The sequence below is a fragment of the Neomonachus schauinslandi genome, chromosome 4 (assembly GCF_002201575.2).
Source record: "Neomonachus schauinslandi chromosome 4, ASM220157v2, whole genome shotgun sequence".
In the NCBI taxonomy this organism is placed as follows: domain Eukaryota; kingdom Metazoa; phylum Chordata; class Mammalia; order Carnivora; family Phocidae; genus Neomonachus; species Neomonachus schauinslandi.
Genome location: NC_058406.1, coordinates 3,878,206 through 3,898,408, shown reverse-complemented (window position 1 = coordinate 3,898,408; position 20,203 = coordinate 3,878,206). Strand labels below are relative to the sequence as shown.

Below are 20,203 nucleotides of genomic sequence, written 5' to 3'. Positions count from 1 at the left end.
CGGCTTCCCATGGAGCAGGGAGCCCGATGTGGGGCTCGATCCCAGGACCCTAGGATCATGACCTGAGCCAAAGGCAGATGCTTAATGACTGAGCCACCCAGGTGCCCCTGCCTTCCTCTTCTTAAAAGGAGAGGTGAAATCAGGGAAGATTTCACAGAAGAGGTGCTGTTTGAGTTCCCTAGGCAGTAAAGGGGTGGGCATTCCAGGAGGAGAGTCCAGGTAATTTGGGGTGGTATGGGGGAAGCATTGAGAAATAGTCCTGCCAGCCTGGAAAGCCAGGGTGAGGAGCTGGAACTTTCTTCTGTGAGGTGAGAGCAGGGAGGCTCATGCTTAGAGCTGTGTTTTAGGCAGATGGCTGTGGGGCCGGCATGGGGGATGCTGTGGCCCCGGGGCTCGAGGTTGGAGGCTGCATTGCTCTCCAGAGAGCCCCATGTCAGGTCTGCCTGGGTCTCACCTATCTCCCCACTCAGCAGGCAGCTCTGTCTTCCCCCAGCTGTCATGGGGTCCTGCCCATGGCCCCATGGGGTTCCTTGCTCTGTGGCAGCCCCTCAGGCATACCATGTCCCCTGCAGATGACCAAGATGCTGGACCTTCTGGAGGACTTCCTGGAGTATGAGGGCTACAAGTATGAGCGGATTGATGGTGGCATCACTGGGGGCCTCCGACAAGAGGCGATCGACAGATTCAATGGTACCCCTGCCTCACCCAGGGGTTCTTGATGGGGACCCCATGTCTGCCTTTTCTCCCAGGCTAAGATCTTGGCCAGGCCCCCCAAATGGATGTTCAGATTAGCTTCCCCTCTAATCTAATGGCTGAAGAAAGCAGACCAGTCCTTAGGTCCTAACAGCTCGCCCTTAGTTTTAAATGCTCAAAGGAGTTAATCCCATGGAACCTCCAGGGGCCACCTGGGGTGCTGAGGGGCCCAGGAGGTAACACCTGTTCAGAACTGAGAACTGGACACAGAGAAGGGCAGATAGGGAGGAAAGTACCACCTCTATTACTAAATGAAGCTGGCGCTGAGGGTCTGGTTGACCCCTGCGGGCTTCGGATGCTGACACCAGGTAAACCAGCAGTTATGAGCAGTGCGGGATGGACACCTCCACCTGGGGCCCCACTGCCCAGATGCCCAAAGGAGCGATGCCCGTTGTCCACTGGTGTTGGAGGTAGAACGAGTACAGGGTTCCAGGATCTAGATGGAAGTGGGAGTGGCCGAGGCACTGGGAGGACTGGGAACCTGTTTGTAGCTCTTGTGGGTGTGCAGGGCAGTCCCAGGTCCCGTATGAAGGGCTTAGGTGGGTCTGAGAACCAGCTGTCCTGCGACAGTGGGGACTGTCCAGCAGGGTTGCTGGGGCCCTGGAGCTGTGACCCTGAGTGTCTCCTGGCCACACTGACAGCCTCATGGACTAGGTAAAGCTGGGAGGGCACGAAGGACTGAGCTCTCCAGGGCCAACCCTTATTATGGGTCTGCCTGTATTTGCCGGCTATTCGTAGTTTGTTCTTTGCCCATCTGGGCTTTGAAAATCAACTTCCTCTCACTCTGGCTCCCTCCTGTTGGGTCAGGGCTCAGAGCACAGCTGGGAGTTAAGTGGGGCTCGAGTGGACTGCTCTGTGCCCACCCTGGGCCCCCAGCCTCCTGCAGCTTCCCTGAACACAGCTGGGACTGTTGTCCGTGATGGGGTCACAGTCCCCAGCAGCCCCTTCCCTCTTGTATCTGCTCCCGCCCTGCTCTCTGCTGTCCACCTGTCCCCTCCCTCTCCGCTCTGACCCCACTGGGCACCTGCCTCTCTTCCTCAGCCCCTGGGGCGCAGCAGTTCTGCTTCCTTCTCTCCACCCGGGCGGGGGGCCTGGGCATCAACTTGGCCACAGCAGACACCGTCATCATCTACGACTCGGACTGGAATCCACACAATGACATCCAGGTCTGTGGCCCTGACACCACAACCCTCTCAGACAGCCCCTTGCCACACCTGGTTCTGTGGGCTTTCCATCCCTCCCCCTCAGACTGTGTCTCATGGAATCCCAGCCCCAAGAGGGGCCCGGGGGTTGGGGGGTGAGTGGAGCTTTGCCCCGCCCCTCCGGCTCCCTCATTATACAAAAGAGGAAACGCCCAGAGAGGACAGGCAGGGTGTCCAAGGACTCACGACAGTCTGTGCCTGGTAACCCCTGGTCTGTCCCATCACTCTTAGGACCAAGGCCATGGAAGGAGGCAGGAGGAGGGAGTCCTGGGACCCAGAGGGAGCCAGTTTGGGAGGAAGCAAGGGAAACAGAGTGGGGGGAGAAGCCTGTGGGAGAAGAGATGGAGGGGGCAAAAGGGGCTGGTGAGGAAGGATGGGCGGGCTGAGGGGGGTAGGGGTTGTGGGAGTAGAGACACACACTGTTGTCGCCTGGTCACCCCACCCGGGGCAGGGATGGACACACACACACACTCGTTTCTCATGCACACATGTGCACCCACGCACGGTCACCGGCATAGATAGAAACACTATGGTCGCATCACGCAGACACCCAGGGCACGCAGCGCCGGGCAGCTTCCGGGCCTTGCTGCCCTCCCGAGCTGGCTGTGCAGTCCCATCCGCGGCTCACTCACCCCATCTCCCCGATCTGCCATCAGAGCCCCATGTGGCTTTGATACGTCCAGCACACTGGCCCCTGCCCACCCGCAGCCATGCCCAGCTCCACCTGTGCGGGCACCCAGGCCCACACGAGACTACCCACAGTCGGGAAGGGAGAGGAGCTGGCCTGACACGTGTGCATTTCCATGGGGTCACACGGCTCGTTCCACACAGAACATGCCCATGAACACGTGTGCAACACCCCCTCTCCCCATGAGGTGCCCGACCCAGCCCTTGGCTGAGCCCCGAGCACTGAGCTGCAGCTTGCCCCCAGGCCTTCAGCCGTGCCCATCGCATCGGACAGAACAAGAAGGTGATGATCTACCGCTTCGTGACTCGGGCCTCGGTGGAGGAGCGCATCACACAGGTGGCCAAGCGCAAGATGATGCTCACCCACCTGGTGGTACGGCCCGGCCTCGGCTCCAAGTCCGGCTCCATGACCAAGCAGGAGCTGGATGACATCCTCAAGTTCGGCACAGAAGAGCTCTTCAAGGACGACGTGGAGGGTGGGTGTCCAGGGTGGCTAGAGGGTGGGGGCTACTCCAGACACACCCATCCCAGGGCCTCTGCCAGCCCACAGCCTCTCTCTCCTCTGCTCGGTCTCCTGGCCAGGGCGGCCTCGCTGGGCACTGCCCCCCAGCCCTGCAGCCCCTCTGACTCTGTCCTACAGGCATGATGTCTCAGGGCCAGAGGCCGGTCACGCCCATCCCTGATGTCCAGTCCTCCAAAGGGGGAGCCCTGGCTGCCAGCGCCAAGAAGAAGCATGGCAGCACCCCGCCAGGTAGGGGCTAACTCAGCCTAGCTCCCAGCTCCTCCTGTGCTTCCGGTGGCTGTTCCTGGAGAGGAACCCCGCTCGGCCCTTCCTGCGTTTGGTCGCGCTCTCCTGCCCGCCCCCACCGGCCCCTCACTTGGGTAGCCGCGGACTGTCGGGTGGGCAGGTTCCCCTCTCTGGTCACCATGCTCCTCCGCTGCAGCCCCTGCTGGGGGCTTGGAAGGGCCAGGGTCGGGAGTCTGTCCCTGTGGGGTCCCCACGGTCGGGGAGTCTGTCCCTATGGGGTTGGACCCGACCCCCGTCTGTCCCTTCACTCTGCACCCTGTTTGCCCCAGGCGACAACAAGGACGTGGAGGACAGCAGTGTGATCCACTATGACGATGCGGCCATCTCCAAGCTGCTGGACCGAAACCAGGACGCCACGGACGACACGGAGCTGCAGAATATGAACGAGTACCTGAGCTCCTTCAAGGTGGCGCAGTACGTGGTGCGCGAGGAGGACGGCGTGGTAAGCCCGCCCCCCGCCGCGGCCCCGCCCCCGCCGCGGCCCCGCCCATCTCCACCCAGCAAACTTTTACTCCTGAGGTCCGCCCTTGGGTCTTTCCGCATCAGCGTCTCCACTTCCTTCAGTCCCGCCGCCCTCCACGCAGATCCTGGGTGCTAATTATCATTCAGGAAACCGGGAGCCTCCTGAGGGCAGGGGTGGGGCTTACTCAATTCTGTACCCCAATGCCTGGCACAAGGCCAGGAAATACTTGGGGCGTGAACGAATGAACGAACGAATGAACGAACGAACGAACGAACGAACGAACGAATGAATGAACGACTGTGACAGGGGCAGGATGAAGACCATCTGGGGCTGGGGTGATCAAGGTGGCTTCCTGGAGTAGGCAGGCTTTCCGGTTCAGCCTTGAGCTCCTAGAGGTTAAGGTGAGGTGGAGGCAGCGTGAGGAGCCCCGGGGGCAGCGCTGCGCCCTGTTGGCCCCACCCCGGAGCCCCGGGGCCTGTGCCTGCGGGTCCTGCCGTCATGGGGCCCCGTGCGTGTGTCTCCAGGAGGAGGTGGAGAGGGAGATCATCAAGCAGGAGGAGAACGTGGACCCCGACTACTGGGAGAAGCTCCTGCGGCACCACTACGAGCAGCAGCAGGAGGACCTGGCCCGCAATCTGGGCAAGGGCAAGCGCATCCGCAAGCAGGTCAACTACAATGACGCCTCCCAGGAGGACCAGGGTGCGTGGCCCCCGCAGCACGCCCGCATGCGCCGGAGAGTAGGGAGTGGGGGGGCAGTGTGTGTGGGGGGGGCTTCCTGGAGAAAGGGGGCTTGGAGCAAGTGTGGGCTGTTGGGTGTCTGGAGGAGCTAGATGGATGGTGGTCCGGTGACTTCTGACCTTGGGCGAGCCTCAGTTTCCCCATCTGTAAAAGAGGGATGATCACGGTACGGTATCTTAGGATATAGTGCAGGGCCGGTGGGATTCGGCGAGCTCACAGGAAGTTTCCCCCCGGGCTCTTTTCATTGTCACTCCCTCCTGGGCTGGGGTTTAGGGGCTCGGCATGACCCTGGGTGTTTTGGAGGCTCACTCTGTGCCTTTCCACGTGGCCTCTCACAGAGTGGCAGGACGAGCTCTCAGATAACCAGTCCGAATATTCCATTGGCTCCGAGGATGAGGACGAGGACTTTGAGGAAAGGCCAGAAGGGCAGAGTGAGTCTCATGGCTGGTGACCCTGGACTGGGGCCCAGACCTGTGTCAGGGGGCTGATGGTCAGCCTAGGGTCTCCTGGGAGCATCAGGACAGTCATCCATCCTTTGGGGGATGTCCTGAGGGATCCTGCTGTGCTGGGGTGAGTTGGTGGATAGGGTGGGGGGTCAGGACACCCCGGGCTCCAGTGAGGTGTTGTGGTGGGGCTACTTCCCAGGTGGACGGCGACAATCCAGGAGGCAGCTGAAGAGCGACAGGGACAAGCCCCTGCCACCTCTTCTCGCCCGTGTGGGTGGCAATATCGAGGTGGGGCCCGCCTGCACACCCCTTCCCCAGTTCCCCTGCCCCCTCCTCAGAGCAAAGAGCTCGCCCCTGCTACACCTCTGGGGTGTGGAACAGGGGTGGAGGCAGGAGGGCGAGGGGCTTGCCCAGGGTCACAGCTGTGTAGAGGTGGGGCCAGGACAGACCCTGGCTCTGGGCTCTGCCCTCTGGGTCCTGCCCTAGCTGGAGGCCCCTGCCTTCTCTGTGCTCCTCCCTGCCTCCTCCCCTCCATATGCCTTTCTCCCCATCCCTGAATTCTCTGCTCCCCCACCCCACTCCCTGCTCACGCAGGTGCTGGGCTTCAATGCCCGCCAGCGGAAGGCCTTTCTGAACGCCATCATGCGCTGGGGCATGCCCCCCCAGGATGCCTTCAACTCTCACTGGCTGGTGCGGGATCTTCGAGGGAAAAGCGAGAAGGAATTTAGGTAAAGGGGCTGAGGTGGTGGCCCAGGGTGTAGCTGCCCGCCGCAGAGTGGGGCAGGCTCCACTGGGCGAGACTGCACAATGGGCATCATTTGTTCTCTCGTCCTGGGCTTCTTGTCTGGAGGATTCACTGTTGTCTGGTCTTCTGGTGGCTGGGGTCCAGGCCCGGGCAGGGCTCATTTGTAGAAAACACAGACCAGCCACCTCTGCTAGACCAGATCTGGGGCAAAGGCTGTCCTAGTAGGTTCCCTTCCCAGGGGAGGCCCCCTCTGTCCTTCCCTGGGGGCCTGACCCAGCAGGCCTGGCTGGGAGGCAGGGGATGGATGATGGTTCCAGCCAGGGGGTTTGCTGGGGGTCCTGCCAGCCCTCTCAGAGGGTCCTTGCTGGCCCCCCACTCCCTGAGCCCCAGTAACCCCCACCCCAGAGCCTATGTGTCCCTCTTCATGCGGCACCTGTGTGAGCCGGGCGCTGACGGCGCAGAGACCTTCGCAGACGGTGTGCCCCGTGAGGGCCTCTCGAGGCAGCACGTGCTCACCCGCATCGGGGTCATGTCACTAGTTAGGAAGAAGGTGGGTGAGTAAGCCTTGCCTGGGCCTTTCCTGGTGGCCCCCCATGGCCCTCGTGTGCCCCCTGGGGGTCAGCGGGCAGGGGGCAAGTGCGTGGCTCAGGACACTGAGTCAGGCTAGAGGGACCTCTCTGAAGACCTGTCTGGGTGGGGGGGTGTGAGGCTGGAGGTGGGGATGGCAGGTCACAGGGCAGAGGACACACAGGGTGTGGGGGTGGGGGTGGGGCCTGGCACAGCGGTTTGTGGTCAGAAGTGCATTTGGCTTGACCAGCCTTGGGGGAGGTGGCATTCATCCCGAGCCTGGGACACCCCCAGTCCCACCGACTGCCCTGAGGCCCTTAGGTCTGAGCTGAGACCACCTCCCTCTCTCCTTCCCTGCCTCCCGTCCCAGGTTCAGGAGTTTGAGCATGTTAACGGGAAGTACAGCACCCCGGACTTGATCCCCGAGGGGCCCGAGGGCAAGAAGCCAAGCGAGGTCATCTCCTCGGACCCCAACACGCCAGTGCCTGCCAGCCCTGCCCACCTCCTGCCGACCCCACTGGGCCTGCCAGGTCTGGGCTCCGATGAGCGGGGGAGGGCGCCTGGGTCACAGGGGGTTGGTGGCAAGGCCCCCGGAGAGCCCGGGTCCTCTGCACAACCCATGACAGACCCCCTCCCTTCCGCCCACAAGCTTCTGCCTGCAGAAACGTTGCTCTGCTCCGACTTTCTCTTTTTAACGGCTATTCACATATCACAACACTTAGTCTTTAAAAATCTTACTGTTCAGGAGTTACTAGTATATTCACAGGGATGAATCACCTCTAATGCTAGAAGGTTTTCGTCACCCAGAGAAAAACTTGTACCTATTAGCAGTCACTCCTGTTCCTTTCCCCGCCCAGCCCCTGGTGGCCACGAATCTACTTTGTGTCTGTGGGTTTGCCTGTTCTGGACCTTTCCAGCAGATGGAACTATATCCTATGTGACCTCCTGTGTCTGGCTTCGTTCTCTAGCGTGTTTTCGAGGTCCGTCACGTTGTAGGGTGGGTCGTTGCTTCAATCCTTTTCGTGGCCGAATACTATTCCGTTGTATGGATGAACCACATTTTTGTTTAGTCATTTGTCAGCTGATGGATTTGGGGTTGTTTCTACTTTTTGACCGGTGTGGAAAATGTGAGGGATGCTGCAAGTGGTGTGTGGCCGTGAACGTCCATGTTCAAGCGAGGACACGTCTCTTCGCTGCATTTCTCTCGGGTGTGTAGCTAGGAATGGTGTTGCTGGATCGAAGGGCGTAACGTGTTGAGGAACTGCTGGATTTTTCCACAGTGGCCACGTCGTCTTATATTCTCCCCAGCCACATATGATGGTTCCGGTTTCCCCACATCCTCACCGAACGTTTGTTGTCTGACTTTCTGCTTGTAGCCATGCTAGCGGGTGTGAAATGGTGTCTCCCCGAGGTTTTCTTGTGCTTCTGGGCCACTTGTGTATCTCTTTTGGCAAAATATCTTTTCAGATCCTTTGCTCTTCTTTGATGGGTTATTTGTCTGAGTATCTTTTTGGTGATCCATGCATTTATTTGGGCGAAGCATCTTCTTCCCTCAGAGGGACCTCGCAGGCCTGGCACTGACCTACCGATGCCCAGGTGACACGTGAAGTCCAGGGAGCCTTTGCCTCCAAGGACATACCTGCTGCTTCTGGGCATGTGTGCCCTTGGGAGCGGACGGGCCTGGGTTTGCTTCCTGGCCCTCTGTGAGCCCCGTTTTCTCATCCATGATGTGGGACAGGCTAGTGCCCACCTCCCAGGGCTACTCAGAGTATGAGAGTCACCAGCACTCGGCAGTGTGTTGAGTAAGGGAAGGTCAGTGAGGGAAGGCACACGGCTTGTCAGCCAGCCAGAAAGCAGGAACCACATCCAGCTGTTCTGGCTCCTAGGCCTGCCTCCACTCGCCTCACCTCCTGCTTTTAGATGGGGGGGCCCTGCTCTGGGCAGCCCTGTCCCATCAACCTGTGGCTTTGGCCTCACTGGGCCCAAGGTCCTCCAAGGATCCCCATGTCTGCAGGCTTAGCCTGGGGTCTCTGGCTCACCTGGTTCACCTGTCCTTCCTCTGGAGGTGTCTGGCCCAAATGGAGCCACCTGGCACCCCCATTTCCTGCCCTTCACCCCCTGCCTGCCCTAGCCCATCTATCTCACCTCTGTCCTTTGATCTTTCAGACAAAATGGAAGCCCAGCTGGGTTACATGGATGAGAAGGAGCTGGGGGTTCAGAAGCCAAAGAAGCCCCCAGAAATCCAGGTATGGAAGGTGCTGGTGTCTGGGCCCCTGGGGGGCTGTGGGTTGGGGGTTGGATCTTGAGACCTTCTCAGCCCTTGGTTGGGCAGCTAGAATCCAGGCCTCCTGGCACCATGTTTGGGCCTCTGGGTCTGGGGGAGCAGGTTGGGAGCACAGATGGGAACCAGGAGAGTTCCTGGTGCCCAGTGCCCGTCCTCTGCCCCCCATGCTGCTGAGGTCCCAGGCCCTGCAGCATCCCTACCTAGCCTGTCCTCCCCAGGCCCTGCCAGCTTCCCTGGACAGAGTGGAGGGCGAGGACAAGCATGAGAGCTCAGATGGCAAGGAGCGGCTGGAGGAGATGGAGAAGGCCCCGCCATCCCCAGAGCAGCTGCCGAAAGGTGCGGCTTCCCACGGTCACCACCGCCAACGTAGCCTCTGGCCTCAGCATCCCTGGGTCAGAGGAGGGCAGCCAGGCTGTGTTCCCCTCCCTCTCTCCCTGGCTGGGTGGCAGGCTCTGTCCTAGTGCGATAGGATCCCCAGGATGAGGAGAGAGCCAAAGGCTCAGGTCTCTAGAGTGGATTTCAACTTTTCCTACGATGCAGAGTTCGGGGGTTATTGGGCTGTCTTTTTATTAGTGAATTCTAACTCTATTGCACCGTGGTTGGGGCACATGAGTCTGTATGATATTGTTTCTACATGATGTCAATGAAACCTGCTTCCTGGCATGATATGGTTTTGTAATATGGTATGATTTTGTATCATGTAATATGATATGATTTTGTAAATGGTCGTGTGTGCTTGAAAAGAATGCCTATTTTCTGAATTGCCGAGCGTGAGGTTCTAAATACACATATTAGATCATTATTTTGTTCAAGTTTCTTATATCCTTACTCATTTTTGGTTTGCTTTGATCTGTCAAGTCTGAGAGACTTCTGTTAGGATCTCTCACTATGATTGTGCATCGGTGTCTTTCTCTTTGTAAGGCCAGAGTGTGCCTCATATCATTTGAGACTGGGTTGTTAGGTGCATATTGCTTTAGGTTTTTTATATTTTTCTGGTGAAGTGTGCCTCTTATATAATGACCCTTTTATTCCTCCTGATATTTTTTGCTTTAAGGTTTATTTAGGCTGATTTGGATGGATCTCACTTTTGTTAAGTATATATTTGGTTTATGTTTTTCTATCTTTTTACTTAAAAAAACACATGTACATACAAACACTTTATTGTGATATAATCACACAGGATACAGTTCATTTATTTTATTTTATTTATTTATTTATTTATTTATTTATTTATTTATTTTTTTTTTTAAAGATTTTATTTATTTGAGAGCGAGAATGAGAGCATGAGAGGGAGGAGGGCCAGAGGGAGAAGCAGACTCCCCGCTGAGCAGGGAGCCCGATGCGGGACTCGATCCCGGGACTCCAGGATCATGACCTGAGCCGAAGGCAGTCGCTTAACTAACTGAGCCAGCCAGGCGCCCCTATTTATTTATTTTTAAAGATTTAATTTGTTTATTTGAGAGAGAGAGCGCATGCGAGCGTGACCAGGGGGAGGAGGGGCAAGAGTAGAGGGACAAGCAGACTCCCCGCTGAGCGCAGAGCCCAGTTCAGGGCTCGATCCCAGGATCCTGAGACCGTGACCTGGGCCAAAATCAAGAGTCAGATGCTTAACAGACTGAGCCACTCAGGCACCCCACCGTTCACCCGTTTAAAGTGTACAAGTTGGAGATTTTTAGTATATTCGCAGTGTTGTGCAAACATCAGCACAGATAATTTTAGAATATTTTCATCACTCCAAAAAGAAACCTCATGTCCATTAACATTTATTACCCATTTCTTCCTCTCAACCCCAGCTATCACTCATCTACTTTCTGTCTCTATGGATTTGTGTGTTCTGGACATTTCATGTAAATGGACTCATAAAATAGATGCCCTTTTTTGTCTGGCTTCTTTCACTTAGCATAATGTTTTCCAGGTTCATCCATCTTGTGGCATGGACCAGTGCTTCATCCCTTTATCCTTTGTATAAATATACTGCATTGTATTTATCCAGCCATCGTTGATGGACATTTGGGTTGTTTTTAATTTTTGGCTGCTGTGAACATTTATGTACCGTTTTTTTGTGTGGACATAGGTTTCAGTTCTGTTGGGTATCTACCTAGGAGTGAAATTGCTGGACTGTATGATAGCTCTGTGTTTAATATTTTGAGGAACTGCCAGATTGTTTTCTCCAGTGGCTGCACTGTTTTACATTCCCATCAGCAATGTATGAGGATTCTGATTTGTCCATGTCTTTGACAATGCTTGTCTTTTTTTTAAGATTTATTTATTTGAGGGGCGCCTGGGTGGCTCAGTCGTTAAGCATCTGCCTTGGGCTCAGGTCATGATCCCAGGGTCCTGGGATCGAGCCCCGCATCGGGCTCCCTGCTCTGCGGGGAGCCTGCTTCTTCCTCTCCCAGTCCCCCTGCTTGTGTTCCTTCTCTAGCTGTCTCTCTCTGAGTCAGATAAATAAATAAAATCTTAAAAAAAAAAGATTTATTTGGGAGAAAGTGAGCACAAGCGGGGGGGAGGGGCAGAGGGAGAGGGAGAGAAAATCCCAAGCAGACCCCCCTGCTGAGCGCGAAGCCGGGCCCTCGGGGCTCACTCTCATGACCCTGAGATCATGACCTGAGTCAAAATCAAGTCAGACGCTCAACCAACTGAACCACTCAGGTGCCTCTGACAACATTTATTGTCCTATAGTCATCCTATTGAGTGAGAAGGGGTATCTCAAATGGTTTTGATTTGTATTTCCCTTATGCATAAAGATGTTGAGTTTCTTTTCATGTACCATTTGTATATCTCTGTTGGAGAAATGTCTTTTCAGGTCCTTTGCCCATTTTTTAATTGGGTTATTTGTCTTTTTATTACTGAGTTGTAGGAGTTCTTTATAGATACATGTTCCATATCAGATATATGATCTGCAAGCATTTCTTCCATTCCTTTACTTTAAAACATTTTTTTATTGAAGTATAGTTGATACTCATTCCTTTACTTGTAATCTGTGTAATTACATTTTAGGTATATGTCTTATAAACAGGGTATAGCAGGATTTGTTATCTTAAGTCCAATCACAGAATCTCTATCTTTTAGCTGGCATGTTTGATCTCTTTACATTTATTGTAATAGCTAGATATTTGAATGTATTTCTACTCTCTTACTTTGTGCTTTATATTACCCTTGCCTTCTTTTTTCTCCTTTCCTGCTGTCTCTTGGATTGATCAGACTTTCTTTATATTTCTTTTTTCCCCCTTAACTCCTTTGGAAAGTTTATAGTCAATCCTATTTTATACTCTTAAGCTTTTAACATGTATCCCTCTTGAATAAGAAAAGGGCTGTGCGTCGCTCCACTCCCTTTCCATCTTCCATGTGTTTAGTTTCAACTTGTTTTCATTTCCCAAATTTGTTATAGTGCCTATTTCTAAATCTTTAATCCTTATTTAGATCTTACCATTCTTAGCAGTTTTGTGTTTGCTTCCTTGTTCATCATTGCTTCCTAAAGTGTCTTTTTCCCTAAAGTACACCCTTTAATGGTGCTTTCAGCAAATTTCTGTGTTTGGAAAATTCTCTCATTGTGTGTTATTTTTCCCTTTACTCTTGAATAATAGTTAGCAAAGCACAAGAGAGGATAGGGGTTTTCCCTCAGCACTTTTTTTTTTTTAAGTGGAGCCCAACACGAGGCTTGAACTCATGACCCTGAGATCAAGACCTGGGCCAGGATCAAAAGAGTCGGACGCTTAACTGACTGAGCCACCCAGGCGCCCCTTCCCTCAGCACTTTGAAGATGTGTATTCCCTGTGTATTCTGGCTTCCACTGTGCCGAGAAGGCTGCTCTCAAGGTAATTGTTGCTCCTTTGTGGGAAATCTGCCTTTTCTATCTTTCCTGACATGGTAAGACCACTTTTAAGATATTCTGTTTGTGTTTGGTCATGTGTGGTTTCACCACAATGAAATTTTTATTTCTCTTGCTTGTGACTGTGATTCTTAAAGCTAAGTATTCTGTCTTTCATTGATTGTGAGAGAATTCTCAGTCATTCCCTCTTTGAGTATTGTCTTTGTCCCCATTATGTTTATTTTCTCCTGGCATTCCTACTATTCATCGATTCCTTCATTCATTCATTCAGCAAACCTGTATCGAAGGCCTGCTGTGTGTTGGGTGCTATCCTGAGTATTGGGGACACAAGCAATACACCAAAATAGCCACAGCCTTCACATCGAATTTGTATTCTAGTGGGGCAGGCAGGCGATCAGCCATAAGCAGAAATATGTCTTTGTTCAACAACAGACTCCAAACGCGATGAAGAAAAGAAAGCAGGTACAAGGTTAGCCAAATACGGGGGCTGGTGTACCTTTCACGTCTTTTACTTCTTTTTTGCCTGTCTCTCTTGCACAGCTTTTTTTCTTTTTTTTTAAGATTTTATTTATTTATTTGAGAGAGAGAGCGTGCGTGTGCCTGATAGTGCACAGGCAGCAGGGGAGGGGCGGGGAGAGGGGAACAAGCAGACTCCCCTTTGAGAGCAGAACCCGACACGGGGCTCGATCCCAGGACCCTGAGATCACGACCTGACCCGAAGGCAGACTCTCAACAGACTGAGCCACCCAGGCGCCCCTCTGCAAGGCTTTTTGAGTTATCTTTAGATCTAGCTTCCTCTTCTTTCTTTATACTGTTTTGTTTCTTCATACTTCCCACTTGTGTTATTTTCTATGGCTGCAAAACAAATTATTACAACCTCAGTTCTTAAAACAACACCCATTTACAAGCTTACAGTTCAGTGGATCAGAAGTCTGGCTGGGTGTGGCTGGGTTCTCTGCTGAGGGTCTCGAAAGACTGACATCAAGGCGTTGGCTGGGCTGAGTTCTCGTCTGGCAGCTCAAGGGGAAAAATCTGCTTCCAAGCTCATTCTTGTTGGCTGACGTCAGCTCCTTGGGGTGGGGGCCTGAGGCCCCATTTCCCTCTGGCTGTGAGATGGGGGTTGTTCTCAGCCCCTGGAAGCCACCCACATTCCTTGCCCACTTGGTCTTCAGGCTTCAAGGCAGCAATTGTGTGCCGAATCCCCCTCATACTTCGAGTCTCCGATGTTCTTTTCTGGGACTGGTTGGAGAAAACTCTGCTTTTCGAGGGCTGGTGTGATGAGGTCAGGCCCACCCAGATAATCTCCCTCTTAGAAGGTCACCTGTGCTCCATCCCACCCCCGACTTGTACTCCAGGGCCCGGGAGTCTTGGAGGACATCTCAGATTTCTGCAGCGAAAATGTTTAAAATGTTAATGATTGTGTATTTTATTTCTAGAAGTTTTAGCTGGCTTTTTCTAGTTTCCCTTTTTTTTGTGGACTTGTCTTATTATGGATTCTCATCTTTCTTGTCTCTCTCTCTGGTGGATGGATAAATGGTTTCTGAAATTTGGTTGGCTGCATCTTTATCGGGCTTGTTTTATCCATGGGAACCCTGTGTCACCTGAGTAGCAGGAATGTCCCTGCTCTATTTCCAGAAGCCCCGGGCCCCGTGGTCTTGCTGGTGGTCTGGCTGGTCTGGGACCAGTCTTGATGGTGCTCTCTCTGCGGGGGCGGCACAGTTTAGAGTCCACGGTCATGGTCGTGGCAGCTTGGCCGTGAGGCATCGGATGGAGCTGTCTCTTTTGTTGAGTGCACAGCGGTTGGAGGGTGTCATGCTGTTGGAGGGTGTTGGATTCTGGTTCTCTGGTCTTCGGGGCTTGCAGTCTCGTCCTCCCTGTCTGGGTGTCGAGATGCAGCCCCAGCCCCCCCGGCCTCTGCCTGGCATCCACTCACCCCTTTCCCTTTATGGCACTGACAATTTCCTTTTCTCCTTGTGAGCTCACTGTGTGTTTTTCCAAGGTGATAGATTTTGCCTGACATTTCTGGGTGTTCGTAAGAGGGTTTTGTGTTAATGAAGTCCTGCCGTGTTGTCAGAACATTGAGTCCTCTGCATATCATTGTGGTAGGGAGGATTTCGAGACTGTTCCTTGAGGAGTTTGGGGGTGGGGTGCTGCTGGGGTGGGGTGAGAAGGAAGGGGCAAGACAACGGTGTTGGGAGGGTCCACGCCTATCATACCTGCCTTCCCCGAGGACCCCTCCTATGTGGCCCAATTGGACTCCTTGGTAACGTGATAGGTGTGATTCTGTGTGTGGGAGAAATGGAGTTGGAAAGCCACCAGCCCGGGGTCCCCTTTGTCTGTCCCGGACCTCTCCCTACTCTGCAAACACCCTTTGTCTTGCAGAAGAAGTGCTTCCTGAGAAGGAGAAAATTCTGGACAAGCTGGAGCTAAGCTTGATTCACAGCAGAGGGGATGGCAGTGATTTCAGGCCAGGTTTGGGGCTCTTGTGTGCGCTCTGTCCTGTGTCCCTTGGGCTCTTGAGGGCGCCGTCTGGACTCCGTTGGGCCTCCTGCAGCTTCCATGGGCGCCACCATCCATCCGTAACCCCCCCTCCCTCACGACCCAGCTGGAGCTGGCGGGCAGGAGCAGCTCTTGGCCGGGGGGAGATGCCGCCCCCTCTCCTAATCCCTCCTGTGGCCCCAGCCACCACCAGGAGAAAGGAGAGCTGGTCACAGAGCTTGGCCTGGAGCATCTGGGGCTCAGTCATAGACTTTGTGTACCTGTAGATGCTGGAATGTTCTGGAACACTCATCCTCAGATCAGACCCCTCAGGACAGCACTGCTGGCCTCTGACTTAATGTGCACTTTTCGCGCTGCTCTGCCCGGTGGTCCTATTGAGTGGGGGAGCTGCACCTGGGCCTGGAGCCCACTCTCCCTGCTCAGGACAAGAGAGGGGCTGCTGATTTGTCTGTTTAAAATCCCTCTTGGCAGTGAGCCCCTTGAGGACGATGAGATATGGCTCCCACTTGCCTTTGGGTCCCCAGTCCCCAGTGCTTGGCAGAGAGAGGGCCCTGGGCTGTACCTTTCAGATGGGTAAATGAATATGGGTCTGTCCTCCCATAGATGACACCAAAGTGGAGGAGAAGGAGCCCCTTGAAACACAGCAAAATGGTGACAAAGAGGAAGATGAGGAGGGGAAGAAGGAGGACAAGAATGGGAAGTTCAAATTCATGTTCAACATTGCAGACGGGGGCTTCACAGGTATTGGGCTGAGGCAGGGGGCAGAGAGCTAGGGTGGTTGTTGTCACGGGCTTCCTAACTTTGTGGGTCCTGGGAGTGTGGGCAGATGGTTACTTTATACTAAAGTGTGAGTGGTTGATAAAAGTGCATTATATAACCTTTACCGGTAACCCTGAGATACTGAACTTCCAGGGGTGGGGAGATGGTGGGTGGTGAGGAGGAGACTTTCCTATGCCTACCCTTGTGAGGGACTGGGGGGCACCTCATTCTGCTTCTCTGTTGGCTGGCTTCCCAGAGCTGCACACACTGTGGCAGAATGAGGAACGTGCTGCTGTGTCCTCGGGGAAAATCTACGACATCTGGCACCGGCGCCATGACTACTGGCTGCTGGCCGGCATCGTGACGTATCCTTGGCCAAGCCCGGCCGGGCAGGACTCCGGCCTGTTCCTCTGTGGACCTCAGGGAAGGACATGGGGTGTGTGGGATGAGGAGTTAGGAGCCCGTGCTTTTGATCAGGTGCTGAGGACCCTTTCCTGGTGTTGATGGTGATGATGGTGATGACCTTGGCTGTGGCTCATCCCTTTCCGCCCAGTGCTCGCTCCATCCACATAGCAGCCTTCCGAGGGGCACCACCATGATTCCATTATACAGGGGAGGAAATGATGCTCAGAGAGGCCACGTGACTTGCCCAGGGATACACAGCTAATAAGTCACAGCCCATCCCTCTGACTCCAAAACAAATAACCCCTAACTCCTGCCCTCCTCCCTGTAATGATGCCTGCAGGGGGCATCGCCATTTACAGGGCGCTCGTATTCATCCATTCAGTCTTGATTGCTCGTCTCCTATGTGCCAGGCATGGAGGATGCAACCCTGAACAACATTCCCCAATCCCTGTCTACCTGGGGCTCAGATCCTGCTGGGCACAATGGCGAACGCCGTAAGTTAGCGGAGTGTGGCATTCAGCGGAACAGGATAGAGCAGGCGAGGAGCAAACGGAGTGTTGGGTTGGGGGCTGCATTTTCTAATAGGTGCTCAGCGGTGACATTTGAGCACAGACCTCCCAGGGGCAAGGGGAGGGCCACGAAGCTGCCCACGGAAAGCCCCTCAGCAAAGCTGACCTGGTTATATGAGGGGGGAGTGTTCTAGAATCAGGGCCAGCAAACCTTTCCTGGAAGGGGCCAGAGTGAATATTTCAGGCTTTGCAGAGCGATTACTCCGCTCTCACTGTTGCAGAAGGAGCCACGGACAGAAGTGAGTGTGACCACGTCCCAGTAAAATTTGTTTAAAAAAATGTGGGCTGGGGGCCACTGCGGCCTATGGGCCATAGTGTAGATTCCTTTCGTGGAGGTGAAGGTGTTTGGAGCCAGCCTGCCTGGGTTCAAATCCTGCCCCTGCCCCTCACTCACTCGGGCAAGATAATTTTATTGTGTGTCCTTGTTCCCTTGGCGGCTCTCGGGGAGGACCCTTCCTAGCCTCCCTCCCGCTTCTGGTGGTGGCTGTCAGTCCCTGGGTCCTGAGTCTCTGCCTCTCTGGTCACATGGGCTTCTTCCCTGGGTCTCTGTGTGTCTGGGTCCAAGTTTCCTCTTCTTAGAAGGCCAGGAGTCACTGGGTTGGTGCCCACTCTAATCCAGGATGACCCCTTCTTAACTTGACTACATCTACAAAGACCCCATTTCCAAATGAGGTCACGGTCACAGGTGTGGGTACTGAGACTCGAAGTTTCTGCCTCCGGGTTGTTAGGACGAAGGGTTCGGCCCCCAAAGCCTCAGTGCTGTCTGGACCCCTGAGGGCACTTGCCAGTGTCCTCGGTCAAGTCATCATCAACTTGCTTGCCTTGCAGCCAAGGGTAATGACTTGTCTGAAAGCACACAGCCGGGATGCTGACCCCAGGCTGGTCCCCCCTCGCCCTCCCACCTCCCACCCTATGGCCGGGTTTGCCCTTAACAGTGCCCCACCCAGGCACGGCTACGCCCGCTGGCAGGACATCCAGAATGACCCGAGATACATGATCCTCAACGAGCCCTTCAAGTCTGAGATCCACAAGGGTAACTACTTGGAGATGAAGAACAAGTTTCTGGCCCGCAGGTTCAAGGTCAGTCCCTGAAGGCCAGAGCCTGCAGGGGTGGGGCTGCTGCAAGAAGGCAGATTACACAGGGGGCCGGGGGCAAGGCAGTTACCCAAGAGCAGCCCCCTCCTCACGTATCTGGACGTAGTAGTCAGTCATGTAGTCAGTCAGCTAACAGCGTGTCGGGTCCTTGATCTGGGCCAGGCCCCCCTGGGCAAGTGTCCCTGCCCTGGGTGATGCTGTGGAGAACCCAGATTGGTGAGAGCTCTGAGGGGGGTAGGGGCCAAGAGCAGACAAGTGTGGGCATATGGGTGGGAGTGTGTCCTCCCTTCTTCCTTTCTGCCAGATCCCGGGCCTGTGGGGGTGGGTGCTGGTGGAGGAGGGGCCAGGTTGGCGCTCAGTCCCTCCTGCCCCATCCCCCAGCTGCTGGAACAGGCGCTGGTCATCGAGGAGCAGCTCCGGAGGGCCGCGTACCTTAACATGACCCAGGACCCCAACCACCCCGCCATGGCCCTCAACGCCCGCTTGGCTGAGGTGGAGTGCCTTGCTGAGAGCCACCAGCACCTGTCCAAGGAGTCCCTTGCCGGGAACAAGCCGGCCAATGCCGTCCTGCACAAGGGTGAGCGAGCCTGCCTGCCTTCCGCCTGCCCTGTGGATCCTTGGCCATTGATGAGGCCGCTGATGGGGCAGGGGTCAGCCTGGCCTCCTGGCCGGGATGGGACAGTCCAGCATCCAGTCCAGGGAAAGTAAGGCCCTCCCTTCTCTGGACTTCTTCTCAAGGTCTGCTCCCTGTAGGCCCTGGTCTGGGGGTTGGTAACACAGAAGTCTATTCGACTTACACACTCTTGCTTATCAAGCCCTGACAATATGCTTTAAACACACCACATCTCTTTAATGCTCCTAATATCCTTAAGTGATAAGGTTTATTACCCCATTTTAAAAGACAGGGACATTGATGCCCAGGGTAGTGAAGTAATTGCCCAAGATCTCCCGGGATTCAGACCTTTGACTCCTGTGCTCCAGGTCTTCAGGAAGCTCCCAGGCTGGTTAGAGCGATGGTGCGGGGGGGGGGAGCCAAGGCCAAGCGCACACGAGAGCCCTGGACTTGCTGAACCCTGCTGTGTTTGGGAGATGTCTCCTGAGATAGCCATGGGCCAGGGCTGCAGGCCTCCCTGGGAGCCGGGGGGTGGGGGTGGGTGTTGGCAGAGGGCCTGGCGGAAGTCCAGAGTTTCTGGCTCTCCCCTTGGCAGCCCTCAGGTCCCCGGAGAAAACTGCTGTTCGCCCAGGTGGCGTGTCTCTGCTTTGTGGGTCTGGAGGGCCGGCCGAGGCGCGCCCTCTGTGCCCGCGGCCTGGGGAGTGTGATCACACACTTGTAGAAAGCACCAGCCGCTGGTCGTCAGCGGCGCCTTGGCGTCCCCCCTTCCCTCCCGCAGTCCTGAACCAGCTGGAGGAGCTGCTGAGTGACATGAAGGCGGATGTGACGCGCCTGCCCTCCATGCTGTCCCGCATCCCCCCGGTGGCTGCCCGCCTCCAGATGTCGGAGCGTAGCATCCTGAGCCGCCTGACCAACCGAGCCGGTGACCCCACCATCCAGCAGGTCAGGTTCCGCCCGCGCGCCCTGGGCTGGGTCCCCGTCACGCAAGCCCTGGGCGCCCCTGGGTTGGGGCTTGGGTTGAGGGGTGTGGGACTACGACCTTTAAACCTGGGTCCTTGCCTCCAGGGCGCTTTCGGCAACTCCCAGATGTACAACAACAACTTTGGGCCCAACTTCCGGGGCCCTGGACCGGGAGGGATTGTCAACTACAACCAGATGCCCCTGGGGCCCTATGTGACCGGTAGGTGCCCGCCGCTTCTGGGCAGCACGTGCAGGGGCGCCCCTCGGGGGCCCGGCCTGCCCGCCACCAGCCCAGGCAAGCCGAGCTTCTCTCTCTCACAGATATCTAGCTGTCCCCGCGATTTCCCTCTGTTGCAGTGCTCATTTCCAGCTGAGGTAAGCCTGCATCTGCACGCCCCATGGTCCCTTGTCCCCCTCCTCGGGTTGGCGAGTCAGGCCTGGCCAGGTTCAGCCCCGATTCCGTTGGGCGTGCCTCCCGCGTGTCAGTGAGCACGCGTGTCCACAGCGTGAGTCAGCCCCAAACCCGCTCTGCACGGGTCTGCCTCCGCTGCCCACCGGGGTGGTGGGCGCCCCAGGACATCGGCTCCCTGCCCAGGGCAAGGAGGGTAGCTCGGGACCGGAGCGGGTAAGGGTTAATGGCTAGGAGAGGGGAGCTTACTTTCGAAAAACCACCAGTTCACCCCGGCCTCCTCTCCCTGGGCCCCCCAAGCCCTGCGCATCCTCGTAAGAACTGCCACTTCGGGTGGAGGCGCTGGGGGTTTCCAGACCGCCCGCCCCC

The 20,203-nt window shown here is 55.5% G+C and overlaps 1 protein-coding gene across 1 annotated transcript in view; it reads left to right on the top strand.

The window, feature by feature from the left end:
* The window catches only part of CHD5 (chromodomain helicase DNA binding protein 5), a 56,441-nt gene extending 36,641 nt beyond the window's left edge, over positions 1-19,800 (top strand). The window contains exons 21-41 of the mRNA XM_044913810.1: positions 573-690; positions 1,795-1,919; positions 2,887-3,118; positions 3,283-3,393; positions 3,720-3,892; positions 4,438-4,612; positions 4,990-5,082; positions 5,297-5,385; positions 5,692-5,825; positions 6,248-6,392; positions 6,780-6,939; positions 8,576-8,655; positions 8,912-9,029; positions 14,908-14,997; positions 15,628-15,765; positions 16,040-16,148; positions 17,705-17,837; positions 18,234-18,429; positions 19,244-19,407; positions 19,531-19,645; positions 19,747-19,800. Coding sequence (XP_044769745.1) covers positions 573-690; positions 1,795-1,919; positions 2,887-3,118; positions 3,283-3,393; positions 3,720-3,892; positions 4,438-4,612; positions 4,990-5,082; positions 5,297-5,385; positions 5,692-5,825; positions 6,248-6,392; positions 6,780-6,939; positions 8,576-8,655; positions 8,912-9,029; positions 14,908-14,997; positions 15,628-15,765; positions 16,040-16,148; positions 17,705-17,837; positions 18,234-18,429; positions 19,244-19,407; positions 19,531-19,645; positions 19,747-19,754 — 2,706 coding nt within the window. The 3' untranslated portion in view covers positions 19,755-19,800. The remainder of the gene's footprint in view (positions 1-572; positions 691-1,794; positions 1,920-2,886; positions 3,119-3,282; positions 3,394-3,719; positions 3,893-4,437; positions 4,613-4,989; positions 5,083-5,296; positions 5,386-5,691; positions 5,826-6,247; positions 6,393-6,779; positions 6,940-8,575; positions 8,656-8,911; positions 9,030-14,907; positions 14,998-15,627; positions 15,766-16,039; positions 16,149-17,704; positions 17,838-18,233; positions 18,430-19,243; positions 19,408-19,530; positions 19,646-19,746) is intronic.
* Positions 19,801-20,203: the final 403 nt, after the last annotated feature.